General features: G+C 41.5%; 1 protein-coding gene and 1 long non-coding RNA gene across 2 annotated transcripts; one reads left to right on the forward strand and one right to left on the reverse strand.

Annotated features, from left to right (window-relative positions):
• Window positions 1-1,379: 1,379 nt before the first annotated feature.
• On the forward strand, window positions 1,380-6,303 carry LOC146667727 (uncharacterized). Its single transcript, XR_014912092.1, has 3 exons — window positions 1,380-1,638; window positions 2,517-2,597; window positions 3,088-6,303. It is a non-coding gene; the product is annotated as an uncharacterized LOC146667727 (long non-coding RNA).
• On the reverse strand, window positions 6,303-26,483 carry LOC146667728 (perforin-1-like). The gene is made up of 9 exons (XM_085409401.1): window positions 26,211-26,483; window positions 26,037-26,116; window positions 25,797-25,842; window positions 18,544-18,680; window positions 18,321-18,459; window positions 15,046-15,126; window positions 14,452-14,948; window positions 8,582-8,675; window positions 6,303-8,271 (listed from the first exon to the last, which is right to left on the reverse strand). The coding sequence occupies exons 1-9, from the start codon at window positions 26,481-26,483 to the stop codon at window positions 8,056-8,058; spliced, it is 1,563 nt and encodes a 520-aa protein (XP_085265527.1). The 3' UTR covers window positions 6,303-8,055.
• Window positions 26,484-26,963: the final 480 nt, after the last annotated feature.

Genomic DNA, 26,963 nt, shown 5'->3' on the forward strand with positions numbered 1-26,963 from the left:
TTGGTTTCACTGGTAAACATAAATAATTGAAATGGGTATATATTTATTTTTTGTTAAGTTGCCTAATAATTATGCACAGTAATAGTCACCTGCACACACAGATATCCCCCTAAAATAGCTAAAACTAAAAACAAACTAAAAACGACTTCCAAAAACATTCAGCTTTGATATTAATGAGTTTTTTGGGTTCATTGAGAACATGGTTGTTGTTCAATAATAAAATTATTCCTCAAAAATACAACTTGCCTAATAATTCTGCACTCCCTATAGTGCACAGAGGTCGCCGACTTTCTGCAGAGTCTACAGATCTCCAAACTTCATGTAGCCTTCAAATAACCTCAAGAACAGTGCATAGAGAGCTTTATGGAATGGGTTTCTATGGCTGAGCAACTGCATCTAAGTCTTACATCACCAAGCACTATGCAAAGCCTCAGAAGCTGTGGTGTAAAGCACACCACTACTGAACTCTAGAGAAGTGGAGGGACAGCAGCACATTCACCACTGTGTTGCATCACCTCATCTTTCAATAACACTCTTTGTTTAGTTGGTTTTGTCATATTTTCTGAAAGGGTTTCTGCTGCCAGATAGTTTGGCATCTCCTCAGTCATTTTTTGCATTGCTTTGGGTGATAAGTCTGGACTCCTGGCAGGTCCATTTGAAACCCTGAGTCTTTCACTAAGAGTCATGCTGTTGTAATCAGTTCAGACTGTTCTCAGCTAAAGCTACAGATAACAACATTTTATCTGTTGTGAGCCTAACATTGCGTGCCAGAACAAAAACACTTGGCCCAAAGACATGGAGCCAGGTCAGGCCAAGTTGGCATATGATTGGCTGAGAGGTAAGTTTGCAGTGCTGGCCGGCAGATCAAATGTAGAAGACTCGGCTGAGTGTGGAGCGAAGGATTTGCCTGTGGTGTGATCCACTGGTGCTTTGAGTCCAACAACCCACCAACAAACCTGAAACGCACTCAAATTCCAGGTTCAACTCGTTAGCAGTTCTACTGGAAGGCAAAATACCTTTATTTTGTTAATATCCTTCCACTTGCCCCAGAACCACTCAGAATGAGATTATGTGTGCTAATAAATAAATAACTTATAAATATAATTAGTACTTACATTCTCATGAACTGGTAAGCCGTTATAAAAAATGCATCCAAATGCAAAGTGAAATTCTGTTTGTGAACTGCAGCAGCGACAAAATTTAAAGTCTGTCACAGGTGTTAAAGTCCAACAGCTGCCTTCGAATTAACTCTTGCATCTGTAGTCCAGATGAAAAAAATCATATTTACACCAATGATAGAGAAGAGAGTGTATTTATTCTCTTTATTTTAACTGTCCACATCAACAAAGCATCATATTTCCTATGACCATTGAATGCACCTCTCAGTTCACCCCACGTGAGGGCACCTAGCTCAGCAACCAATCAGAGCCTACCCAGGCCGCATTGACCCTGTCAGCCAGGAAGTGAGGTGAGGTGCATGGAGCTCCCGGGTTTTTTCTCATCTCAGCAAGAGGAGTGGAGGCATCTGCTACTCAAACCCGGACTAAAGAGAGGAAAAACCCAGAATTGAGAGGAAGGGAAGCCAGCATACTTACCTGCTGGAAGTCTGGAGTCGAGTGGCTGGATGAACAGTGTTGGGTAAGTTACTTTAAAAAAGTAATTAATTACTATTACTAATTACTTAATCAATATTGTATTTAAAATACTTATCTAATTACTGTGTCTGAAAAGTAACTCAATTACTCAATAAGTAATTTAACTAAATACTTATTAAAATCCCCATAAACCTTGAGTGGACAAACAATAGAAATTAAACTCTTTAAATAATAAATAATTTAAAAAAAAAAATACGAGTCAACATGAAATAGTTTAGCCTTTTTGCTTCCTGAATCATCTTTATTACATTCTATAAAAAACATTCTTTAATAATTACATTTTTTAGTAAGGAATGTAACTTTCTTTAGCTAAGAAACACAATTCCACAATAACAAATATATTTTTCTGCAACATATCTGAATAACAAAAAAGCTTAACTTAAGAAATGTTATACATGACATATTTCACACAGTAAACATTAAAATTTTTACATTTTCAAAGCAATGAGTAACATATTCATACATAATGTATGTAATCATGTCATGTGATTCAACAAAGTGAAGTTAACTCTGAACTTTGGTTAACAAATAGAATTCCTCTGAAACTTCCTCAAACCAATGAGCACCATATTTCCTGCATGCACTCATGTTTTCCAAAACATTTTTTGTACTACTTAGCTGTGTTGTTTTTGAAAAAGTTGTTGTATCTCATTAATGTAAGTCTCTCAAAGCGTTCACTTAACAGTCTGTTCCTTCTGGGTGTAAGCACAAGATTGCCGAGGCTAAAAAGCCTTAGTTACTTAGTAATGTGTTACACCCAACACTGTGGATGAAGGAGAGAAGCAAGTGTCATTCCAAAGGAAAAAAACTTGTAGAGACTTACTGTTGTGATCACGCTAATGCTAGCTCGGTGTCTCACAGGCTAACCACTCACCTTTCATCCGGAGAGCTGCTGCAATTCCAACACCAGTGTGTGTTGGGCTTTTGTGAAACAGAGCAAAAGTGAGTAACATGTTTCTTAGCTGCTCTAAAGCTAATTTTTGTCAGTTCACTGTGAGTTTAAAGTAACCTAGAGGGTAATCTTTAGTGCATTTCTCTCTGACGAATAGGCCTATAGTGTGGAGAAATTAAGCCCACTGCTTTAATGCCTCTGAACTGAACTCACATGTATATTTTGTTGCTTATTTGCACATAGTTCTGAAATTGTTATGGTGTATTGTATTTTGAATGTCAATGGTTACTTACCATAAGTACTGTTTAATTGATGTTTACATGAATAGAGAAATATTTGAGCAACTTAGATGTTTAGTTCTCATATTTGATATACTTGAAAATTGAATGTTGTACAAGAGAACTGTGAGATTTGATAAGATTTAAGATGTTGATGCAATGAATATGAGGTTGATGCAATATTTTGATATTACATTTTAACCTTAAACAGTGCATCTGAAACAGGCTGATTAGAATGTACATTTTATGACCTGGATTATAGGTCAGGTTTTTTTGGAGAGGACAGAAAAGTCCAAGGACCAGGACGATATTCCGGTTGTGATAGATGGTGAGCCAACCACTTTGAGGACGATCTACCCCAAAGAAGATACACACCCACACACTCATACATTCCAGTTACACTCACAAGGACCTTTGAAGTTGGCTATCGCCAGCTTAACTCTAAATTCTTAAAGGGCCTCAACGAGTACTTTTATTTTGTTTGAGTGTGCACACTATTTATTTTATACTATCTGTACAAATTGGACAAATATCTGTTATACCTCGTAACAATACAAGAGTGGCTACTCAAAAGTTAACATTGTGTCCAGGTCATTATTGCTGCTCAATACTTTGGTTCCATATGAATTTGGTGTCTTCTGATTCTGGCCAGGGTCTTATTACGAGCCCAAGTAATTATTGTGCTGTAATTTACCCTTATACCTTAAAGTTGGTTACACATCACTCAGGATATCCACATTCATTGAATTTTATTTTAAATTTTGTAATAATTTTTGCTGTCTCAAAGTTGCTCTTATTTCTTCTTAGATATTAAAATGTTTTAAAAAATTTAATAACAGGCCGATGAACACTGAACATCTTGTTTAAAAAAAAAAACTTTAAAAAAAAACTGTGTATGTGTCTGTGCCACACTTGCTCTTTCATTTGCACTTGTTAATTGGTCTTTCATTTAAGAATAGGACACATGATCTGATGAAAACGATCGTCATGATTTTGTCTTTTCAAAATCGCCACCATTTATTATAATAATGATTATAATAAAAATAATAAGAAATAAACTTGAAATGTGAAAAAAAAACATATTAATGAACTAAAATAAGAACTAGACTTTTGAAAAATGTAACTAACTGAAACAATTTTGTGAACTCAGAAAGCTGAAAAAAATAAAATAAACGCAGGAAATATTCTTAGTTTTAGTATATGTTAGTTTGATAAAGATTTTATCACAACTTGCCTAATGAGGCTGTCATAAATCCGTTCATTGAGACTTTGGATACAAGACTGCAAGTCAACTGCTTTCAAGATGTAATGTCTGTACTGATTTTTCAAAATCTTACCTGTCACACAAACTCTTCCAAGTCATCCAATAATAAAACACATATCAAACAAAAAAAAACTAAACTGAAACAAGAAAATCCACTTTGGAAACTACCTGAAACTAAACCGAATTAAAAGCAGAAAGTCAGAATGAAATAAATAAAAAATCTAATTAGTAAATACAAAACTTTAATAAGTTGGGTTTTAACATTTCCATTTAGGGAATACTGTATTGTACCAACTTATTGTCATGCGTGAACCATTGTGTGATCAGCTGATAATCAGTCAACAGTCACTTGTCAAACTCTTTCTATCCTATCTGAAAGTACTAAGTTTATATTTCAGTGATATGAATAAAAAAGTAACTGGAAATCTCTCAGCTATCATCACATGTGATGTAACAGTAGATAGCTGCTGAACTGAGATGGTCGTGACTTTTTCAGTGTAAGAACAATGCAATGCCTACACACTGAGGATCGCCCTCTTTCATTTCTTAAGTGTATTTAACACAATTCATCTTCTGCTTGTGAGAGAAAAGCTACAGGAAATGTGTAGGAACTAAACCCTCCACCTACATCCAGAGGCCACTGTCATAAGAAAAAAATGCAGATTTAAGACATTTTAAGTAGACTAATGTTTCAGACCTGAAATCTATGCAAACAGACCAATTCACCCTCTAAAAACAGACCTTTTTGGAGGGTCTCTGTGTAATGGTTTTCAATGGCCTGATTAGTTAGAAAAAATAATTTGGACCTCACTTCATGCATACATTCATATGCTTCATTCATCATGCATACTTAAATATGTAAAGGGAATGTTACGGCTGGGTAGCCGATGAGTTGTGGCGTGGACCCAAAAGCAGATGCACTGGAGGCAGAATTGAATCTAACACAAGGCAAGTCTTCATTTTGGCCAACAATACACATGAAAATAAACAACAACAAAAACAGAACGAGAACTAACAAAACCTAGACTGGAAGAAAATATAACATGAAACCCAAAAATCCTGATAACACTAACCTTTGAGACACAGTGAGATGGGAAATGACTTGACAATGAACAAAGGGAGACAGAGGACTTACAGTTTTTTCTGATTGCTTAAGCACATTTTTTGTAACTATTGGCTAATTTTGCAAAACTCTTCACACAAATAAGAAAACCTGTCACCCAATAATCAAAACATTGTAGTTCTCTTGCAAAAGCAAACACAGCTAGATTAACTCTTCACACCTTCGTAAAAATAGTGTTTCCGTATCAAACAGTACACACAAGCCATCATCTACTAAGCACACAATGCGCCAACTGCACACTGATGGTATGAATACAAAACACATCTGGCTTTTGCTTTCTCTGTGCACAAGGTAGGCTATGTCAGTTTGAGCTCATACTTCTGTCATAGATCCATAAGCATAGAGGGATCCAAACTTCAAGTACTGGTGTTTATTCAAACACATCAAAACGAACACAAGTGTCTATTTCCAAGTATAGGATTATTTGCAATCGCCATAATGACTATATGGGTTACTTGGTCTGCAGTGAACATGCTTCCTCTGCCCCCAGCATCTGGTCATCTAGCAATTCTGTAAAGTAACAATTTCAGTATTTTTACATCAATGGTATTGGTGTGTTTCTCATTGGCATATGGCAGTGCTACAAATCTTTGTGCGAAGTGACTGTACTAACCGATTCTCATTTCAAGATGTCCTTATGGTACTTGCTACAGTGTAGCGGCTCGAGTTAGGCTGGACCCGTTGGCCAGCTACCCTCAGGGTCATTCCACGGTTGATTACATGGTCCACTATTGTAGCTCTGATGTCATCAGCAATTCTATTTTTTACTCTTCCTACCCTTCCTCTCCCCCCTCCTCATCTTCCTCTTGCTCCTCCTTGTCCTTGTCGTCCTCTTCATCCTACTTCTTCACCTCCACGTCCTCTTCCTCGGCCTCCTCTACTTCTCACTCTTTCTGCTCCCTCCATTGTACTCCGCACACACAGCTTACCTGTATTATAGTGCTTAGGCTGATTGCAAAGTGAACTAATTATCTAAAAAAGTTTTCACATGTGAAAGTGTGCCAGACAGTTGGCAAATTAGTGTTAATGATAGCCATACATGTGTATACTTTTGCTAGGAGTGTGCTGGAAATTTGGTAATTGAGTGTTGTGCAGTGGATTGTGCCTACAGTTTTGCAAAGTGTGTGTTACAAAATTGCAAACTGAGTGCAAAGCAGTTTTTGTGCTTTTAGTTTTGCAAACTCAGTGAGTGGTTTTGCTATAAGTCTGAATAGTTTTAGAGATTGTGCTACAGGAATCACAGTTAGGGTTTAAGCATTCAGAAAAAACTGTAAGTATACTTGTATAGATAGCACATATATACATCATACTATTTCATTTACAGAACTAAAATTAGTTTGTTGTATAAAGAGAATCTTTGAGCTTGATTCAATGGTTAGGCCTCATGAATACAGCTTCGTGGATGAAGCTGTATTCAATCTAGCAAATAGCAGAAGAAGAGGTTGCAACATGGGTTTTCAATTTTGAGTGGTAGTGTGTAAATGATGAAAGCAGTGTGTTAGTTGTGTTTAACTTCTGTAGCCTGTGTGCACCGTTCTGGGTACAAGTGCACCACACTGCTAAATGTGTTTTGTGTTTGAGAATGTGTTTAGAGTTTTGGTAAATGGGAGATTCAGAGTTACAAATGGTGTCCTAACCAGATGAATAATGTTTAAGATTTTGGCAACTGTGAGATTGATTTGATGAATGAGTTTTCATAGTTGACAGTTTAGTTTTCACAATGGGATTTAGTGTTTTAGCAATTCAGAAAAACTGTAAAGTCAGTGAGGAAGGGATTCTTCTGCTCACTTGATGACCTCAGTAAACCTTTTGGATAAGTTTTTTTCTCTCACTTCCCAGATTCAGTGTTTTTCAGTACAGCATATTCATTTTTACAATCATGGTTTAAACCCTAAAAAGTAACCCTTTTCAACAGAGCTTTGGCTATTTATACGATTTGAAACTACAGTTGTCCCTTGCTATAACGCGGTTCACCTTTCGCGGCCTCGCTGTTTTGTGGATTTTATTTCAGGACACAGTGCACTGCGTCCTGATTGGCTGTAGACCAATGTCAATCAATCTCGTGCCGTGTCTCCTGTACAGTACACAATGCTTCCAGCTTGTCAAATTTCCATAAATCTTTGATCGCTAGCAGTATGACTCTGAAGTGCTGTACTGTATGTTTGTAACAAACACAATGTCGACGAAATGTTTTGCACCGCCAAAGGCACCTGGGGGTGCCTTTTTATTTATTCTAGTCTTGGTGTCTACAAAAAAAAGAAAGAAAAAAGTTATTTATGGCCATTCAAACACCACCAAAGGTTTAATGAGCCAAATATCAATTAATCAGAACTCACATTTATTTCTTTATAATCAGCATTATTATAAATGATACATTAAGTCCCTAAATATGACCCATGCAAGCATTGCTAAACTTAATGTTTTATATACTTGTTACAAATCAAAGAACTGAAAAATATACATAAAATATTTGCATGTTATGAAGGCTTTTGCAAGAATGACACACAAGAATGCATTTGTAATCATACTTATGAAGAGGCCTGACCATTTTTACACATAATTCAGAAAATAATCACAAGTGTCTTTAATGAATACACAAAGTGATTTGAATGTGGACCCACCACCAAAATCAAATGAGGATTAAACAAGATGACTGTCTGCCTCAGACTATATGACACATCAAATTAGCTGTAACTCTAAGTGCATGGTATGTGTTAATTTTGTGCCCAATTATTATTCTTTATATATTGCACATAAAGAATGTTATCACCCAACCTGACATGATACTTGATTAAAGATAAGCTACCAGCATTTCCATAGTGTGTGCCAGCCAGAATGCGTTTTCATTGTGAAGATGGTTGGTATTGGTTACAGGTGGATCCAGTCAGGTGTCTGTCACATGTCAGAGTATACTGGACCTCAACAGTGCCGCCTTTTTGAAGTGAGCATCTGATTGTGTTTGTACCTTGAGTCAGGTACTTCATACACGATCCCAGGTGGTCATCAAAGAACACATCCTCGTCCCAGACTTCAATCATCAGAGGCAAGCTTGTTGCCACCTTTTTAAAAAAAAGTCAGACAAAGTTAAACCAAAGTGAAATAAAATTATGTATGTTGTGCCCATTTAAAGTAATGTTTCATTTTATTACAATAATAATTTAAAAGAAAAAAAAACTCCAGAAGGAAAAAATAGCATTTCACCAGTGCTTCATTATTATTTGTCTTTAATATAAAGATATAACAGTGTGATTCTTTTCTTTATCTGAGAAGATAATTATGCAAAATCTTGAAAAAAAAGAGCTTTTTAAAATGTCCTTGGTTTTACTTGTTGTAGTGGATAAAAGTGAGATAGAAGTGCTTTGTACTGACATTTTCCAGAATGTAATTGGTGGTCCAGGAGGGGGAGTTAGATTCGATCACACTGGTCTGGAATTTTTGCGATTGAAACTGGATCTTAACATATCTGTGAAATGGCAAAATGTGGAAAAAGAACATTACTGTATTAGGAGGGATATTATACCCCTTATGTCAAACAGAGTGATTTGTGGCCCCAATAAATGATTTGTGACCCTAGGAAGTAATAAAGGAAGTAATAAAACATATGGTAGCCATAAAATTATTATATTCATAAAATTTATGATATTCATAAATTTGTGATATTCATCAAAATATGCTAGTTCATAGCTCATTAATTTTTCCCCCAAAAATAAATGATTTGATTTTTTTTTTATATCAAATAGCATTCTTCATTTTTAAGCCATTAAATTTTTTTTTTACTCTTTATGCTTAAAAACTGCCATCTGGTGGTGGGTCAGTGCGTGTGTGCGCACGCGCGCCCCCCCCCCCCCCGTGCGTGTGTGTCTGTGCGCGCTTGTGCGCGTGCCTGTGTCTGGGCCCGTGCTCGTCTGTGTGTGTGTGTTAAACCAGAGTAAAAGTGCTTAGTTAAACTTGTGTTTTTGTAACGTTCAGTATGGCGGGAGATACAGGCTGCATCCCTCATTGGAAAACTTTATTTCAATTTATTTGCATTTGTTTAATCTGAACAAGGAAAATGAGAATCCAAGTCCGATTCACAAATGCTGGAGATCCCCCCCCAAAAACCACCCCAAGCATAAGCGCACCGCGGCTCCCAGCAAAAACCTCCTGAAAAACCCTCCGTCTTTCTCCAAAAACGCACAACAACAGCAAACCCCCCCCCCCCCCCCCCCCCCCCCCCCTAGAATAACTCAATAAAACTCTCGCTATCCCCCCAAGCATAAGCTCACCGCGGCTCCCACCCAACCCTTAGGCAAACAAGCAGGAAACCTCCAGAAAAAACCCTCCGTATTTTTATCCAAAACACGCGCAAAAAACCCCCCCAGGAATAACTTGTTAGGGGGAACCCTCTATTCCCAAAACTTATATTCGATAACAGGGTAAAAACTCCTGAAAAAATCCTTAGTCTTTTTTCTTCAAACCAGCCCTCTTACTAGCTCCATCTCAAATTCAGCGCACAGCCTAAGTTCTACCTCGCACTGAGCCGCAGCCAGCGCACAATTTTTTCCCTTGTTACTCTCGCTATATCTGCTCCTTATTAATGATTTCGGGCTCTCCGTTCGAAATTTGCGCTGGAGACCAACTCCGCCTCCGAGACGTGCCTAACTTCGCCCCGCTGCCAATGACATAACAAAAGAGCGGCTCCCCTTGCACCCCTGTTAGCCAATCGCATACAGGTCCGATTTTTATGATCTCTCGCTGAGGGAAAAATATCCGTCTGTCCAATCGGGAGAGATCTGTTCTTAGCGCTAGGTCGTCCCGCTTCTGCCGGCCACAGCTCCATCCCCACCGGCGCTTCTTCTCTCCCGCGACCCTCGGGGAAAAATATTCGTCTGTCCGCCAAGATTTGCTCTCCACGGTCGGTCCTCACGCTCCTGGCTCCCGGAGCACCATCCCCACCAACGCTTCTTCTCCCCCATCAGGCAGACGAAATTCACGGCGCCTGCTTTTGCGAGCTAAACACGGTCAGTCTCTCTATGTTCTCACTTTTTTTCTAATTTTATAAAAACTATCCTTTTGTATTTAACATAACTCACTGGTTTGTTTTTTTTTTGGGGGGGGGGGGGGGGGGGGGGTTATCCTCAAATTATTAGGTCTACTTAAACATCTCAGGAGCAACAGAACAAGCAGCAGGACCAGAAGGATAAGGAGCACAAGGACAAAGCGCAGACGACACCAGCTCGCTTCTATCGCTCTTCGAGCAGTATGTCTCATTGCTGAATTATTTCGCTCATCATATAAAAAGCTGTTTTTTTTTCTTTACTTTTTCAACAACTGTGCTTTTAGATATTCTTGTCACTCAATAAAAATGGATAACCAGGAACATGATATTACAGACCCATTTCTTGCTTCTAGCGTTAGCTAGGTTAAATCAAAATACTGTTCATTCACAGAATACACCTCCACAAAGCGGTGAGCAACCTGATGTGATCAATAATAATAATAATGACCCTTTAGAAATGCTTAATTTAGCTCTAGCCCGATTAGCGCCTAGTGAAAGTGTCTCGCAAAATAGCTCTCAATGTTTGAGTGTTGAGCATGGTGAGATCCAAACAGAGTCAGACGCGGCTCATTCTCAACTGAGTCTGACACAAAACATTTCCTCATCCGATCCGTTTATAGCGCTTAATCAGGCTTTAGCAGCCTTGGCAGAAATCTTTATCTATCTATCTTTATCGCTCATAATGCCAAGAGTTTTGATGCTTACATTATTCTCAGGGCTATGGTTAAGCAAAGCTTAAAACCAAAGTTAATCAGTCAAGGCTCGAAATTGATCAGCTTTACAGACACAGACTTAAACCAGCGTTATATGGACTCGTGCTGTTTCCTTCCGATGCCGTTGTCAGGTATCCCAAAAGGAATGGGGTTTTCAGACAGCATTAAAGGCTTTCCCCCCATTGTTTCAGTTCGAAACAAACATCACTTATCCTCCCCCTCCGCCTATAGTCTCGAGCGTATGACAACACAGGGCAGGAAAGAATTTTACAAATGGTATGATTCAGTCAGCTCCGGCACCTTCAATTTCATGAAAGAGGCCCTTTTATACTGTGAAAACGATGTTGAAATTCTAGCTCGGGGTTGCACATTGTTCAGAAACGGATTTATTGAAGAGACAGGAGTAGATCCTTTCAGCCGCAACACCCTTGCTAGCGCGTGCCTAAAACCTATTTAACAAACTTCATGCCAATGAATTCTTTAGCAATACCGTGCCCTCTAAATTACCATAATCAGGTCAAATCATTTTCCTCATCCTCAATTCAATGGCTCCAATATCTCTCTTACACACAAGGTGTTTTTATCAGACATGCACTCAATCAAGGGGAAAAACAGCTCACTAGTTATTATGTGGATGGGTATGGTCAGATTAACGGTAAAACATACCTGTGGGAATTTTTGGGTTGCTACTTCCATGGGTGTGTTACGTGTTTTTCAAATCAGGCCGATGTTAACCCTCTGTTAGGGGCCTCTTTTTCAGACAGTAACATGGCCGCTCAAGACAGGCTCGCTAGATTGAGAGCTGAACATAATGTGTGTCCTGTTATAATCTGGCAGCATGAGTGGACCAAGTTAAAACGTACTGATGAGAGTGTAATCAACTTCCTCAGACGTTATGATCCACCAGAGCCTTTGAATCCTCGCCATGCCCTCTTCGGAGGCCGTACAAGCCCAGCACAGTTGCGTTGCAGTGTAGCGCCTGGTGAGAAAATTAGTTATGTGGATGTCACCTCGTTGTATCCGTTTGTAAATAGCACCTGTCGTTACCCCTTAGGCCATCCTCAAGTAATTTTTCGAAATTTTCAGCACCCTAAAAACTACTTTGGGTTTATCAAAGCGGTTGTATACCCACCCAGAGGACTCTATAAAACAAAGTCAGGCAAGCTTCTCTTTACTCTCTGTCGCACTTGTGCTGAAATGAACAACCAAGAGGGGAAAGACCTTTTTCGTGAAATCTGTATTGGAAAACTGTGTACGTTTCGAACAAGTTTGTTGACAATGTTGTGTGGGTTTATACATCCTTTCAGCCTCTGTATTCTGAGCTTCAAGAGAAAAATAAAAGCATTAAATTCATTGAAGGTCTCCCTGATTCTTTTGACGATGAGAGCTTGTTTCCCTCACACCAGAGTCATCTCATTGTACTGGATGATGTTATTTTTCAAGAAGCAAATCATCCAAAAGTGGTCCGGATTTTCACAAAGTACAGACACCATAAAAATATGAGTGTGATGATGTTGAGCCAAAATGTGTTTCTACAAGGTAAACACAGCAGGACGATCAGTCTGAACAGTGTTATTTAAAAACCTCACGATAAATTACAAGTTAATACACTAGCTAGACAAATATGTCCAGGACGTCTGCATTTCATCTTGGAGAGTTTTGAAGAAGCCACGAGAGAACCACACGGATATTTATTGATAGGTTTAACCCCCACCTCTCCAGAGCAACTCAGACTGAGATCCGGGATACTACCGTCAGAACAGCTGTGTGGAAATATTCCAATCACACAATGCCAACATAAGAAGTTGAAATGACATAAGAGAAAATCAGACAAATGGCCAACAGACGTGACGGTGTCAGGAAGAAAAAGAAGGTAATGACTCAAAAAGGCAGCTTCCTCTTACCACTACTCACAACAGTCTTACCCATCATAGCTGATTTAGCTATAAGCGCCATTCGCAAATAAAAATGCAGAAAATGTATCTGATCTCGCCTGAGCAGATCAAATGCTTACATGAAACGCATGCAAATGCTTCTCGACCAAGCATCAGAGACAAAGCCGAGGATGAACTGGACAGTCAAATGAGATGTGTATTGGAGACTCAGGGTCTAAACCCCGATGAGAAAATAAAAAAAGTATAACATGCTTTTACAAAAGTATCTCATACTAGAGAGACAAAAAGTAGATGAAAGCAAGCAAATAACACTAAGGCTCCCCGCTGCGCGTGAAGAGGGACAGAGTGAGAGATCGCATGATGAGCGCGACTACCAGCAGGAAGAAAGCGAGGAGGGGGAGCAGGTGGCAAGTGTGAATAAGGTTTTACATGCCGTTTTAACCCACATAAACCCTCGCTCAAAGAGAAACACTGAATATCTAATGCGTAGAATATTAGCATCAAAAGGTCACAGCGGATGGACTGAGGACGGAGAATTGATGCATAGAGAAAAGCCTATACCAGGAAGTCACGTGCTCGACTTGATGAAGTTTTTAGCAAGCTCTTGGACAAGTGTGAAGCCAACAGGCTGGCGTTCACTTGCACGAACTCTGGCGGACCTAAAGCTACCCCTGTCCACTATTGGAAACTTGTCAGCCAGAAGGGAAATAGCAGCGCTAAAAGATTCAAGAGAAACAGGAGAATACCACAGATCATCCGAGGAAGATGTTATTGTTAAGCCAAAAAAAGAAGAAAAGCAAGACAATTGCCTTATCACCCACATGGTTAAATTTCTGATGTAATCAAAAACCAAAAATAAAACATTATTATTATGTTTTTAAGTGAATTATCTCTCATGTTTTTTATTTAACAAAAAGCACATGTTACGACTGTTGTCGTAATTATCATATGTAAATTTGAGTGTGCAGGTGCTCCTCCGTGATTGGTGCATCCAGGGTGGCTGGATTGCACCGATTGGCTAAGGACCGGGAGGCAGCGATAAGAAGACACCGCCAGGGACTGCCAGGTCATTCATCCTCGGCCCAACCCAACCGGCAGACCGTTCACTGTGTCACTATGTTGGTTAATGTAAGAGCGTGTAGGGGTGGACCGCCTTTTTGTTTGATCAGTTTTCTCCTGTTTTTGAGAAAGTCCACACACACACTGACCCACCACCAGATGGCGTTTTTTAAGCATAAAAAGTAAAAACTTTTTATGCTTAAAAATAAAGGATGCTATTTGATATAAAAAACTTTTTTTTAATAATGAAATCATTTATTTTTGGGGAAAAATTAATGAACTATGAACTAGCATATTTTGATGAATATCACAAATTTATGAATATCATAATTTTCATGAATATAATAATTTTATGGGTACCATATGTTTTATTACTTCCTTTATTACTTCCTAGGGTCACAAATCATTTATTGGGGCCACAAATCACTCTGTTTGACATAAGGGGTATAATATCCCTCCTTGTGTTAATGTCTATGATTCATCTGTTATGTTTACAGTGGCTTTCCTTTGAAGCTTATCTTGTTCACTACTCACCCGTCAGTCTTGTCCCAAAAATCTCCTTTCAGACCAGAGGCTTGGATCATTGTTATCCTTAGTGTTCCTTTCTGAATCTCTTTAGGACAACAGTTGGAATCCAGGTTGGGACCACTGCTGCTACAGTACGACTGTGTGTTTGATCGACTGATGCTGTTGTCTTTTAAGTACTGCTCTATTGCAGCCTTTAGTCCTTTATTCCGTGCTGACGTTTGCACCAGTTCATACAGTGGTCTTAGAGAGTAGCAAACCACATCAGGTTGATCTATGAGGGTTTTTAGCCAATTCTGGTAGCCCAGTGAGTCATTTCTGGTGAGTGAAAACTCCCCAGTCCAGCCTCTGCCTCCTACCACTTCTGAATAATGACCGTGAAGACCAGAGGCGTACATAACAGAGACACCTTGGTTGTTTAGGACTGAGGCGCATAAGTTAAAAGAAGGACCCAGATTAACATTCCCCAGGCCTACCTTGACACCCAATGACAAGCAGTCGTGTACCTGTGTGAAAGGAGGTAACACTGGATATTGCTTTTGTTGGTACAAAGTGTATGTACATATGTTCACTGCTTTAACCAGATATATGTGCTACACATACCTGGGATGAAGTAAGATGATTCAGACTGGACAAGCAGGTACGTGTAGACGTGACTCGCCTGAACTGCCCTCCAAGATCAACCTGAAAAAACATTTATTAAACATTTTTAAAAAAGGGTTTAGTCCATGGGGCCCGGCCGGGCACAGCCCGAAGAGGAGACATGGGCCCATCCTCCCGCAGGCCCACCACCCGCAGGAGGCGCCATAGGGGTCGGGTGCATTGTGTGCCGGGTGGCGGCCAGGAGCGGAGGCCCTGGCGGACTGACCCCCGGCTGCCAAGACTGGCAATAGGGACATGGAATGTCACCTCTCTGGTGGGGAAGGAGCCTGAGTTAGTGCGTGAGGTTGAGAGGTACCGGCTAGATATAGTCGGGCTCACCTCTACGCATGGCTTGGGCTCTGGAACCAGTCTCCTGGAGAGGGGCTGGACTCTGTCTCAGTCTGGAGTTGCCCCTGGTGAGAGGCGGCGGGCTGGGGTGGGTATTCTAATATCCCCTCGGCTTGCTGCCGATATGTTGGGGTTTTTCCCGGTGGACGAGAGGGTTTGTTCCCTGCGCCTTAGGGTCAGGGAACGGGTCCTGACTGTCATCTGCGCTTATGCGCCGAGTGGCAGTTCAGAGTACCCAGCCTTCTTAGAGTCCCTGGGGGGGGTGCTGGAGGGTGCTCCGCCTGGAGACTCTGTTGTCCTGCTGGGAGACTTCAATGCTCACGTGGGTAACGACAGCGAGACCTCGAGGGGCGTGATTGGGAGGAACGGCCTCCCTGATCTGAACCCGAGCGGTGCTTTGTTATTGGACTTCTGTGCTAATCACAGTTTGGCCATAACTAACACCCTGTTCGAACATAAGAGTGTCCATAAGTGCACGTGGCACCAGGACGCTCTAGGCCGTAGGTCGATGATCGATTTTGTAATCGTATCAGCAGACCTCCGACCATATGTTCTGGACACTCGGGTAAAGAGAGGGGCTGAGCTGTCAACTGATCACCACCTGGTGGTGAGTTGGATCAGGTGGCGGGGGAGGACGCTGGACAGACCTGGTGCACCTAAACGCGTAGTGAGGGTGTGCTGGGAACGTCTAGCAGAGGCCCCAGTCCGCGAGATCTTCAACGCACACCTCCGGCAGAGCTTCAACAGCATTCCGAGGGAGACTGGGGACATTGAGTCCGAATGGACCATGTTCAGCGTCTCCATTGCCGAAGCTGCTGCATTGAGCTGCGGCCACAAGGTGGTTGGTGCCTGCCGTGGTGGTAATCCCCGAACCAAATGGTGGACACCAGAGGTGAAGGGAGCCACCAGGCTGAAGAAGGAGTCCTATCGGGCTTGGTTAGCCTGTGGGACTCCGGAGGCAGCCGACAGGTATCGACAGGCCAAGCGGAATGCGGCTCGGGCAGTGGCTGAAGCAAAAACTCGGGTGTGGGAGGAGTTCGGAGAGGCCATGGAAAAAGACTTTCGGACTGCCTCGAAGAGATTCTGGCAAACCGTCAGGCGTCTCAGGAGGGGAAAGCGGTGCTCTACCTGCACTGTGTATAGTGCTGGCGGAGCGCTGCTGACGTCGACTGAGAAAATTGTCAGGCGGTGGAAGGGATACTTCGAGGACCTCCTTAATCCCACTGACACGTCTTCCGAGGAGGAAGCAGAGTCTGGGGATGAGGGGAATGACCCGCCAATTTCCGGGGGCGAGGTCACTGAGGCAGTTAAACAACTCCTTGGTGGCAGAGCCCCTGGTGTTGATGAGGTCCGCCCCGAGTTCCTGAAGGCTCTGGACGTTGTAGGGCTGTCCTGGTTGACACGCCTCTGCAATGTTGCGTGGAGATCAGGGGCAGTACCTGTGGACTGGCAGACTGGGGTGGTGATCCCCATCTTTAAGAAAGGGGACCGGAGGGTGTGTTCCAACTACAGGGTGATCACACTCCTCAGCCTCCCTGGGAAAGTCTATGCCAGGGTGCTGGAAAGGAGAGTTCGTCCGCTAGTCGAACCTCGGATACAGGAGGAACAATGCGGTTTTCGTCCTGGTCGCGGAACACTGGACCAGCTCTTTATCCTCTCCAGGATACTTGAGGGTGCATGGGAGTTTGCCCAACCAGTCTACATGTGTTTTGTGGACTTGGAGAAGGCATTCGACCGTGTCCCTCGGGGTGTCCTGTGGGAGGTGTTGCGGGAGTATGGGGTGTCTGGCCCATTGCTACGGGCCATTTGATCCCTATACAACCGTTGCAAGAGCTTGGTTCGCATTGCCGGCAATAAGTCAGACTCGTTCCCGGTGGGTGATGGGCTCCGCCAGGGCTGCCCTTTGTCTCCGGTTCTGTTCATAATTTTTATGGACAGGATTTCTAGGCACAGCCAAGTGGCGGAGGGCTTTCGCTTTGGTGGCCTCAGAATCTCATCTCTGATTTTTGCAGATGATGTGGTTCTGTTGGCTTCATCGGGTGAGGCTTCCTCCAGCTCGCACTGGAAGGGTTCGCAGCCGAGTGTGAAGCAGCGGGAATGAGGATCAGCACCTCCAAATCTGAGGCCATGGTTCTCAGCCGGAAAAGGGTGGAGTGCCCACTCCGGGTCGGGGATGAGTTCCTGCCCCAAGTGGAGGAGTTCAAGTATCTCGGGGTCTTGTTTGCGAGTGATGGGAGAAGGGAGCCGGAGATCGACAGACGGATTGGGGCTGCAGCTGCAGTAATGCAGACGCTGCACCGGTCCATCGTGGTGAAGAGGGAGCTGAGTGTAAAAGCGAAGCTCTCAATTTACCGGTCGATCTACGTCCCTACCCTCACCTATGGCCACGAGCTGTGGGTAGTGACCGAAAGAACGAGATCGCGGATACAAGCAGCAGAAATGAGCTTCCTCCGAAGGGTGGCTGGCCTCTCCCTTAGAGATAGGGTGAGAAGTTCGGCAATCCGGGAGGGGCTCAGAGTAGAGCAGCTGCTGCTCCACATCGAAAGGAGCCAGCTGAGGTGGTTCGGGCATCTGACAAGGATGCCCCCTGGGCGCCTCCTGGGTGAGGTGTTCCAGGCATGTCCCACCGGGAGGAGGCCCCGGGGCAGACCCAGGATACGCTGGAGAGATTATATCTCTCGGCTGGCCTGGGAACGCCTTGGTATTCCCCCGGATAAGCTGGAGGAGGTGGCTGGGGAGAGGGAGGTCTGGGCCTCTTTGCTTAGGCTGCTGCCCCCGCGACCCGGCCCCGGATAAAGCGGATGAAGATGGATGGATGGATGGATGGGTTTAATGACTTCTGAATGGTATAAAAAAAATTAAAGGGATGTGTATATTAATTTTATCACCTGGCGAATATAATGTGTGCCGTATGTGTCTATGAAGTGTCTGTACTGGGCTTTGGTTGCATTGCTGTAGGTAGCTGGGAGTCTGGCCACATCTTTACTGAACTCAGCACTGAGAGGAGGGCTGTTGGACACACGGTAACTAAACACACAAAAAAAATACAGATTAATAGACATCAAACTTAAATTTAAAAAATTAGATGTTGTAGTAGTCTTTAAACTCTACCTATAATGTTTACAGGTGATTATATGTGTGCTGAAGGTGTAGCGATCCTCTCTCTTCTTGGTTACAGCAAAGTTGTATGCTGTAGATCTTGTTCCTCCAAACTCCAGGTTGCCAAGCTTCTCAATATCCAGTCCAACCTAAGAGAAATGAAGGCATGAGCTACGTGATTTATATTTTGATTGAAGTGTGATTGTTAGTGAGTGAATTATAGGACCACATTGAATTAAGATGACAACTCACCTGTTGTTCAACTTTTATTTGCAATAGGCCTTAAAAGTACCTTTAATTGAAAGCAGCTAAAAAGCTTGTTACCATAGAAAGTATAAAAGATGCATGTAGCTATTGTGATGTCATATGTTGGTTTATGAAGTCTCATTTTGAAGTGTGCTGATTGTAAACCAGACACTCAGTGACTGACTTGTAATTAACAAGTTGTTGAGCAATGGGTGTGTAGTCCTTTATTGTCATTGTAGAATGTACAATGAAATTGTGTGTGCTCCACACCAACTGTGCACAAATAAAATATAAATACAGTTTTTCTCAAATGTTAAAACACAAAAGCCAATCCTGTAACCCAAATGACCAGTAGTCTAAACACATTTACTAAATGTAGCCACCATATTCCAGTACCATAAACACATGTCACATGAAGACACAATTCACAAAACACAACCCTCTGTACTCATAAATCTAAACACATTTGTCCTTGCTAAAACACATGTTGCAAAACAACTCTGCTCATATTCACAAATGAAAGCCCATGTGATGCAAAATGCTTGCCACAGTCACCAATCTTTGAACACAGGGAACACACCTGGCATCAGTCACTACACACAACGACTCAAAATTGAAGACACCTGTTGCTAATGATGTGACCCCACCTATAAAAGCATAGTTTGGTGAAGATGCCAAACAATCACAATGGATGAAGGCATTCGAGCGTGCGGAAGGAGAAGAGCTGCAGGCCAAAGAGGAAGAGGGGTTGAGATCAGAGGAGGAAGAGGTGAAGGCCTAAGAAGAAGAGGAGTTCGGAGTAGAGGAGGAAGAGAAGGAGGCCAACAAGAGAGAGGAGAAGGTCCAGGTGGGAGAAGAAGACAACCTCGCACCATCATAACAGATGATATGCGAGCAACAGTAATTGATCATGTCATTGTCCATGGCATGACAATGGCTGAAGCGGGACGAAGAGTACATCCAAACCTGAGTAGGTTCACCGTGGCCACCATTATCAAGGCATTTAGACAACACAACAGGTATAGTACGCTATTGCTTTCTTTGTCACACTACAGTTTTACAGGCCTGTGAAAGTGGTCTGTTACTTTACATGTAGTTTTACATATAAATCAGTCAATTGACAACACATGTTTCTTTCTTTAGAGCTGAAAGAATGCCACATAGAGGTGGGAGGGTTGCCATATTCACAGCGGCACAAGAAACCCTCATTGCAGATATGGTCCGTGAGAACAACTGCATTAGACTCCGAGAGATCAGAGACAAAGTCATTGCAGATAATGTAAACTTTGAGAACATTGATGCTGTCAGCGTGTCCACAATAGACCGAGTTCTCCGGCGCCAACAGATGAGGATGAAACAGGTCTACAGGGTTCCCTTTGAGCACAACTCTGCGCGACACATAGAACAACGTTGCGAGTATGTGCAAGTACGTATACATCCATGTCCACAGTACAGTTAGTGGACATACTGTGTTGCTTAGTGGCCTACATTACTTCTGGACAATACTGTGCTACCTGATTGACCGTTCTGAACACCTGTACGCTTTTCCATGTTCACAGAGGATAATGCAGTTGGACGCGATGGCCAGACCCCATGAGTACCTCTTCCTGGATGAGGCTGGCTTCAACCTCCAGAAACGAAGGCGAAGAGGCCGTAACATCATTGGCCAAAGAGCCATCACTGAGGTTCCTGGCCAACGGGAGGGTAATATTACTCTTTGTGCAGCTATGGGTACGGAGGGGCTTGTCCACCGGCATGCTGTCCTTGGGTCTTACAACAAACAACGTCTCCTCACCTTCCTAGAGGAGCTAAAAGACATCCTCCTGGACCGTCAACAACACCATCCTAGGCTAGCACATCACATGTATGTGATCATTTGGGACAACGTCCGCTTCCACAAAACACACCAAATCAGAGAGTGGTTCACCACCAACAGTGACCACTTTTTAAACGTCTGTCTGCCACCCTACTCCCCTTTCCTGAACCCTATAGAGGAGTTCTTCTCATCATGGAGATGGAAGGTGTATGACAGACAGCCATACACAAGAGAGAACCTCGTACGGGCAATGGAGCTGGCCTGTGCTGACATCCCAGTGGAGGCCTTCCAGGGATGGATTCGCCATTCCAGGGCGTTTTTCCCGCGGTGCCTAGCAAGGGACAATATAGCCTGTGATGTGGATGAGGTGATGTGGCCCAATGCAGCTCGGCGACATGATGCCGCACAGTGACTGTGTGTAATACTGTAAAAAGACCGTGTAGACAATAAAAAAGACTTCACACCCTGATCATGTTTCCGAGAGTACTGTTGTGTGCGATAGATTCTGTTTTTGCATTGAGTTGTGTTACAGTAGTGTACGTACATGCAATATGTTTTTATAGATTTATAGTCTTCATGTGAAACTCACAAATCTAAATGCCTAATCCTCTGCAGGGTTCTATGATGATCCGTTACTGTACAGTTTATAAAAATATGCATTGGCAGTTATGAACCAAAGAACCTTCTCACAAATTGAGCATTGTGTTTTCAATTGTTTTTCTGTAGTGTGTAATGCTGTGTATAGTGTTTACAGTTTTGACAGCTTCGAGCTGCTTTCTTGGTGTGGGAGTTTGAGTTTTGCAGTGGGAAGGTGTGGTTGTGTTTATGTAGCTTTAGAGAAGGGTGTTGTGTTTGGACATTGGGGGACCTGGGGCCTGTTCTTCGTACGTCGCTTACTACATCCAAGATCAAATGACACATCCAAGACCAAACCATCGCGCTAACCGTGAGCTCGCTAATCCGGTTCCCCGAACACACCTGCTGTTGACGATTAGTACAGCTGGACGCAGTAATGTGACATCACTGGGTGTCGTAAAAGGGGCTACGCATCGATAGTAGAAACATTGATCGGCAACCCGCTGATTGGTCGGCGAAAATGTCGAAGGGGCGTGCTCGGTATTTTCCGGCAGCAGAGCAAGAACTCATGAGTGAGGGATTTCAGGAGTTTCAGAGTTTAATTAAAACGCAAGAGAAAACTGCAAAGGCTGCAGAAGCAAGGAGAGAGGGCTGGCAGAAAGTTGCTGACAAATCAAACTCGTAGGTAATTTAATAATAATACTAATAATAATGGATTGGGTTCATATAGCGCTTTCCAAGGCACCCAAAGCGCTTTACGATACCACTATTCATTCACTCCCACATTCACACACTGGTGGAGGCAGCTACGGTTGTAGCCAGGCTGCCATATCGCGCCATCGGCCCCTCTGGCCAACACCAGTAGGCGGTAGGGTAGATCTATCATATGACACTATATTGTCCAATATCATATGGTATTATATTATATTATAATATGTTATATTATATCCCCTTTCACATTAGAGCCACAACAGGACCCACAAGAACATGGGAACAAGTAAAAGTGGAATACAGGAGTATTCTACAGAATGGTAATATTTATCTCTTAGATTGCTTTTCGTCTCTTGGCAAGGTAATACTGGCCTGTAATACTCTGTTAGTTTGTTCATAACAGCAACCAAGAAAAGGGCAGAGGAAAAAAAGACAGGTGGTGGTCCTGCACCCCCTCGTCAACAAGTTGGTTAAGTAAATAATACCCTCACGGGAATATCGATATCTCTCAATGAGCACACTGTCGCGCTGAGCTAAAGGATCCTGTCTATCCCGCAATATACGCTGAATTCTGAGGACTCTCCTTATCAATCTTGCACCTTCCGCAATGGGTTGGTCGCGTATACGGACAGGACATGGCTGCGACAGGCTTCCCAAATCCACCTTCGCTTTTATAGCCGTGGTCTCTCATCTTGATTACACGAAGTAATTTACAATTACTACTCTGAAATATGAATTACATCTGTAATAATCACATACATGTAATAGAATGTTAATAGTACATTTCCCTTTTTTAGGAAATGACCTGTATGTATCTGTGTGACATCAATAAAAGGATCAAGTGCTGCATTATCTTTAGTTACATTGATGTTATTTATTTATGGTGAAACAGTGGTGGAATATCGCTGTTGCTTTCGTATAAATGAAGCGGACATACCTGCGTGGCCGCGATCTAATCCTGTTTACATAAAGTAAACCTGCTCCCGAGCAGGTTTACGCTTACGGCTCTGTTGCTATGACAGCAAGTCCCGGATGAGCTTCGGGGAACCGAACGATCCAGGATCACGCGAAATCGTCAACAATCTAATCGAGCTAACTTACTTAGCGAGGTACGAAGAACAGGCCCCTGGTGGTAACGTTTGTGCACAGCAAATCCAGCATGTCCAAATTAACACTGTCGGATTTGATTTCAACGCTATTAAAGTGTCTATATGGGTCCACACCAGAGAGTGTTAATTTAACTCTTTTTGGAGAGTTGGTACGTTAACTCTGATTTAGTGTTAAACACCAAATCTGTCTGGAGTTGATAATTTAACACTTGGTGTTAAGAGTTTATATATTAACTCTCAAAGAGTATTTTAGTTTAACTACGTAAGAGTTATCTTCTAATTCATTCTAAAAAGAGGGAATTTTACTGTTCTGAACTTCTAGAAATTTCTTTTGGAAATAAACATTTACTAAAAAGATGCAATGGTTTTTGAAAAACATTTATTCTGAACTGTGCAGCACAATTTCAAAACATTTTCTGAAAGATGTAACAGTATACATGTTCTCACTTTCATTAGAATTTTGTTTATCAAAAGGTCTGACATGGTAAATGCAAATAACAGCATTCTCATCACTTATTTCTTCAATACAATATGCATGTCCTTCATTCATCCCTTTGTGGAACTTCAACGCACTTCTGCTCTCCCCCATATTCCATCTTCACAAGCATATCCTGTGCGGAGATTGAATAAAAATTAGTTGATACTAATTAATGGCACAAATAATCCAGTAAACAATTGCAGCACAGTAAAAAAAAAAAGAGAAAAAAAAGGAATCCTTTTTGAGCCATTACTTGTGTAAAGTATTTTCCCAAAAGACAAGGACGCAGGCAACAGGTAATACTGAACTAAATGTAAAACCTCAACCTTTTGAATTTTTACTTAAACCGTGTGCACAAAACTCTGGAGGGATCTAAATGCTAACGTAGAACCCAGTCAGGACGTCAGCTACTGCTGTTTGCTCGTGTTTTGTTTTGTTTTGTTTGTTTTTTTGTTTTTGTTTTTTATGGGCGATCGTTTTCAGGCTTCAAGTAGCACCATTATACCAACATTTCACATTCTACACATTGTTTTAGGTGTATTTGACCAAAAGTTTGACTGAAAATTCACATGCAAGCTTTTTTTCAAGGCTGTGGTATTTGCCTGCAAACAATACCTTTCAGCTAGCTAAAGCAGAATGTTATGCTATCACCGAGCAACATGGCTAATGCCTTTCACACAGCTTTGTCTCAACTCCAAAGAGCCACAGAAGTAAAAGCTCATAATAATAATTGAAACAATCTTTGAAAAAATGACTTACCAAGCATGGCAAACAACTCAAATATGTAGTGCAAAATGTTCTGAAACGGCTTCACTTCAGCTTCGATTGGAGCCATGCTGGGGGCGGAGTCTGTGAATTTACTCTATTGGTGTCATAGCCCCTCTAGGAGTTCAGAGTTAAGAGGTCAAGAGTTAATGTTTCCATTGTAACACCTCCAGATTTGAAATAGAAACACTCATTTTTAACACTCGATTTTAACTACTATCATTTTACACCTCAGAGTTACATTAAAAGAATGTGACTCTGCTTAGAGTAAAATTAACTCTACTTTTGCAAGAAGACTATTAACACCAAAACATTTAACACTTTTGAATTTGCTGTGTGACATGTGTTTTAGCATTTGAGAAACACTGTAATAAGACAGCAGGAATAAATAACAAACAGGAGAAATATATAGTCAAGAGGAATATTTACAAAAAGAAGAGAAAGGCTCACATTGGAGAACAAGTTGCAAAGTTCTTGGAAGTAGTGCCAGCTTAGACCAGCTTATTGTCCATGTCCAAACAATGCATGGTCATGTTGTTGTTGGCATGATGACATTGTTTATATCATTTGAATTATTTCTTTATCTTCTCAAGGTCCATGTCATCGTTGTAAATTGTTTAAGCTTTACATTATTTATGCTATGCTATTTTATGTAGTTAAACTTATTGTGCTTTTATTTTGAAAGTCAAGCTTGCTTACAAGTCGCGCTGTTTCCTTTTTGGGAGAAAAAAGGAGAAAACTAAGTGCGGAGCAAGAATGAGGCCGTTCTTTAGTGAAAGTCACACTAAGTGGAATGGGCTTTAAATACACACTTATAAGGAAACTTCAGAAGAATGGTGACTAATTCCCTTTTTGCAGCATGCAGCCAACGAGGTATTTATTGATATATCTCGTTTTGTTGTACAGTGTTATTTTAGGTGCTGTGTCTTACATTGAGTTTTTATTTTGTTAATGGTGTGTAGTTTTCACGGTGACGTTGGAGAGAAGTCTTCAAATAAACCAGTGACGGAAAACCACTTGCGTCTGCCTTGCTTCGAGGGAATTATAGTCATAGCATTTAAATTATTGATTGTTATAAAAAAAAAAAAACTAGGAGAAGTACTAGTCTCACTCTAAGGACTCTTGAGAAACACCTGACAAGGAAACGGGATTTTTGGGAGAACGAAATGTTTCTTTTTTAAGATCCTTCTACAAGTTAGAACACCTTCTCGTTACTTTTATAGGTTATACATAGACACTGTTCTCACAACCTTCTGTTACTGTGTATTACTGTGCGTGGTGTGTGTGTATGTTATTGCAGGCAATTCTTTCTTACCTAGAGCTACATATTAAAGCAAAAGTGGGATGATTTTCCTCAATAAACAGAGGGGTTCCACACTGTATGATGTTTATATGCCTTGTTACTGTATTTCTCTTCTCTTTTTTTCTTTAAATAATGTCCTTACAATGCTCAGTCATAGGACTTTTTAAAACATGGAGCTAGGAATGATTACAGGACTAGATCAACAGTTTGCAGTAATAGTAACATTATATCCATGTTTCACTCAACATGAATGTTTCCTACCTTCCAGTCGATGCTGCTCTGGTCGGTGTATGTGCTGACCAGTGAACTGTAGAGAAATTATTTTGCTTAATTCCCCAAAATATTCCAGTAGGAAAAAATGATTTGCAATTATTAAATGATTGTTTGATAAAATTAATTAATGTATGCCATGTGGGTGGGATGACATCTATGAATATGTAAAGTAATGTATGAAACCTGTCAGGGCACAATGAGTGATTATGTTTCTAAGTCCTAGAATACCTGATGGAGGTGTGTTCACTGTCCTCGAGACGAAAACTGCAGCGGTTGAATGTACGCCAGTCCAAAGTAGAGACTGGTAGCTGGAAATATAATTAATAACAGGTTTAGCATGTTAATGGTATGCCAAAGTAATTTTTGACATGTTTTTTATTAATTACTATAATATTTAGTTACTTTCTGCAGTTGGCCGCCTTTATGAGGGTTGGTGCAGAGTGTACAGGTTTTTCTTGGAGTGAGGTAGGTCTTCACATCAATCACATAAGCTCCTTTTCGCTTAAGTGTAACAACATCAAAGCCCTCCCCTGCCAGGTCATAACCAGGCACAAAGGGAGCAGACATACACTGGCTCTGAGTCCCAGTCTGACAAGAAAGAGCAGGGGAGAGGCACAACAGAAAGAGGAGGAGGAGGCTCAGGTAGAGAGTGGTGGGAGTTGAAAAGGAGAGCATGGCTGGGAGAAGGGAGAACAGTTGCTTTATTTTAAGCTGTAATGTAATGTATCAAAAAGAAAATGCAAGAAATACTATTTTTGTTTTATTTGGGTTTTTTTTAATCATTCATCTCTCTTAAGTAGATATGACCCGGCTAAGATAAGATAAGATAAGATAAGATAGAACTTTATTAATCCCTCGGGTGGGTTCCTCTGGGAAATTCGGTTTCCAAAAGCACAGCACCGACAGAAGTTACAGAGTTACAGAATATTATATATATATACACACACACACACACACACACATATATAAATACAGAGACAAATATAAATAAAATATACGAAGGGGATAAATAGAATAAATAGGAATAAAAATAAAAATACAAGTGAATTGCACATTTCAAGTATTGAGGTCTATTTGCACCATTGACTATTTACAAAAGTATTGCACAAAGGTATTGCACAGTGAGGTGAAGAGGCTATTCACATTGTCATAATA

This window comes from Rhamphochromis longiceps, linkage group LG6, assembly GCF_057381845.1.
Source record: "Rhamphochromis longiceps isolate RC_006_pf linkage group LG6, R_longiceps_female_GT1.1, whole genome shotgun sequence".
NCBI classification, from domain to species: Eukaryota; Metazoa; Chordata; class Actinopteri; order Cichliformes; family Cichlidae; genus Rhamphochromis; species Rhamphochromis longiceps.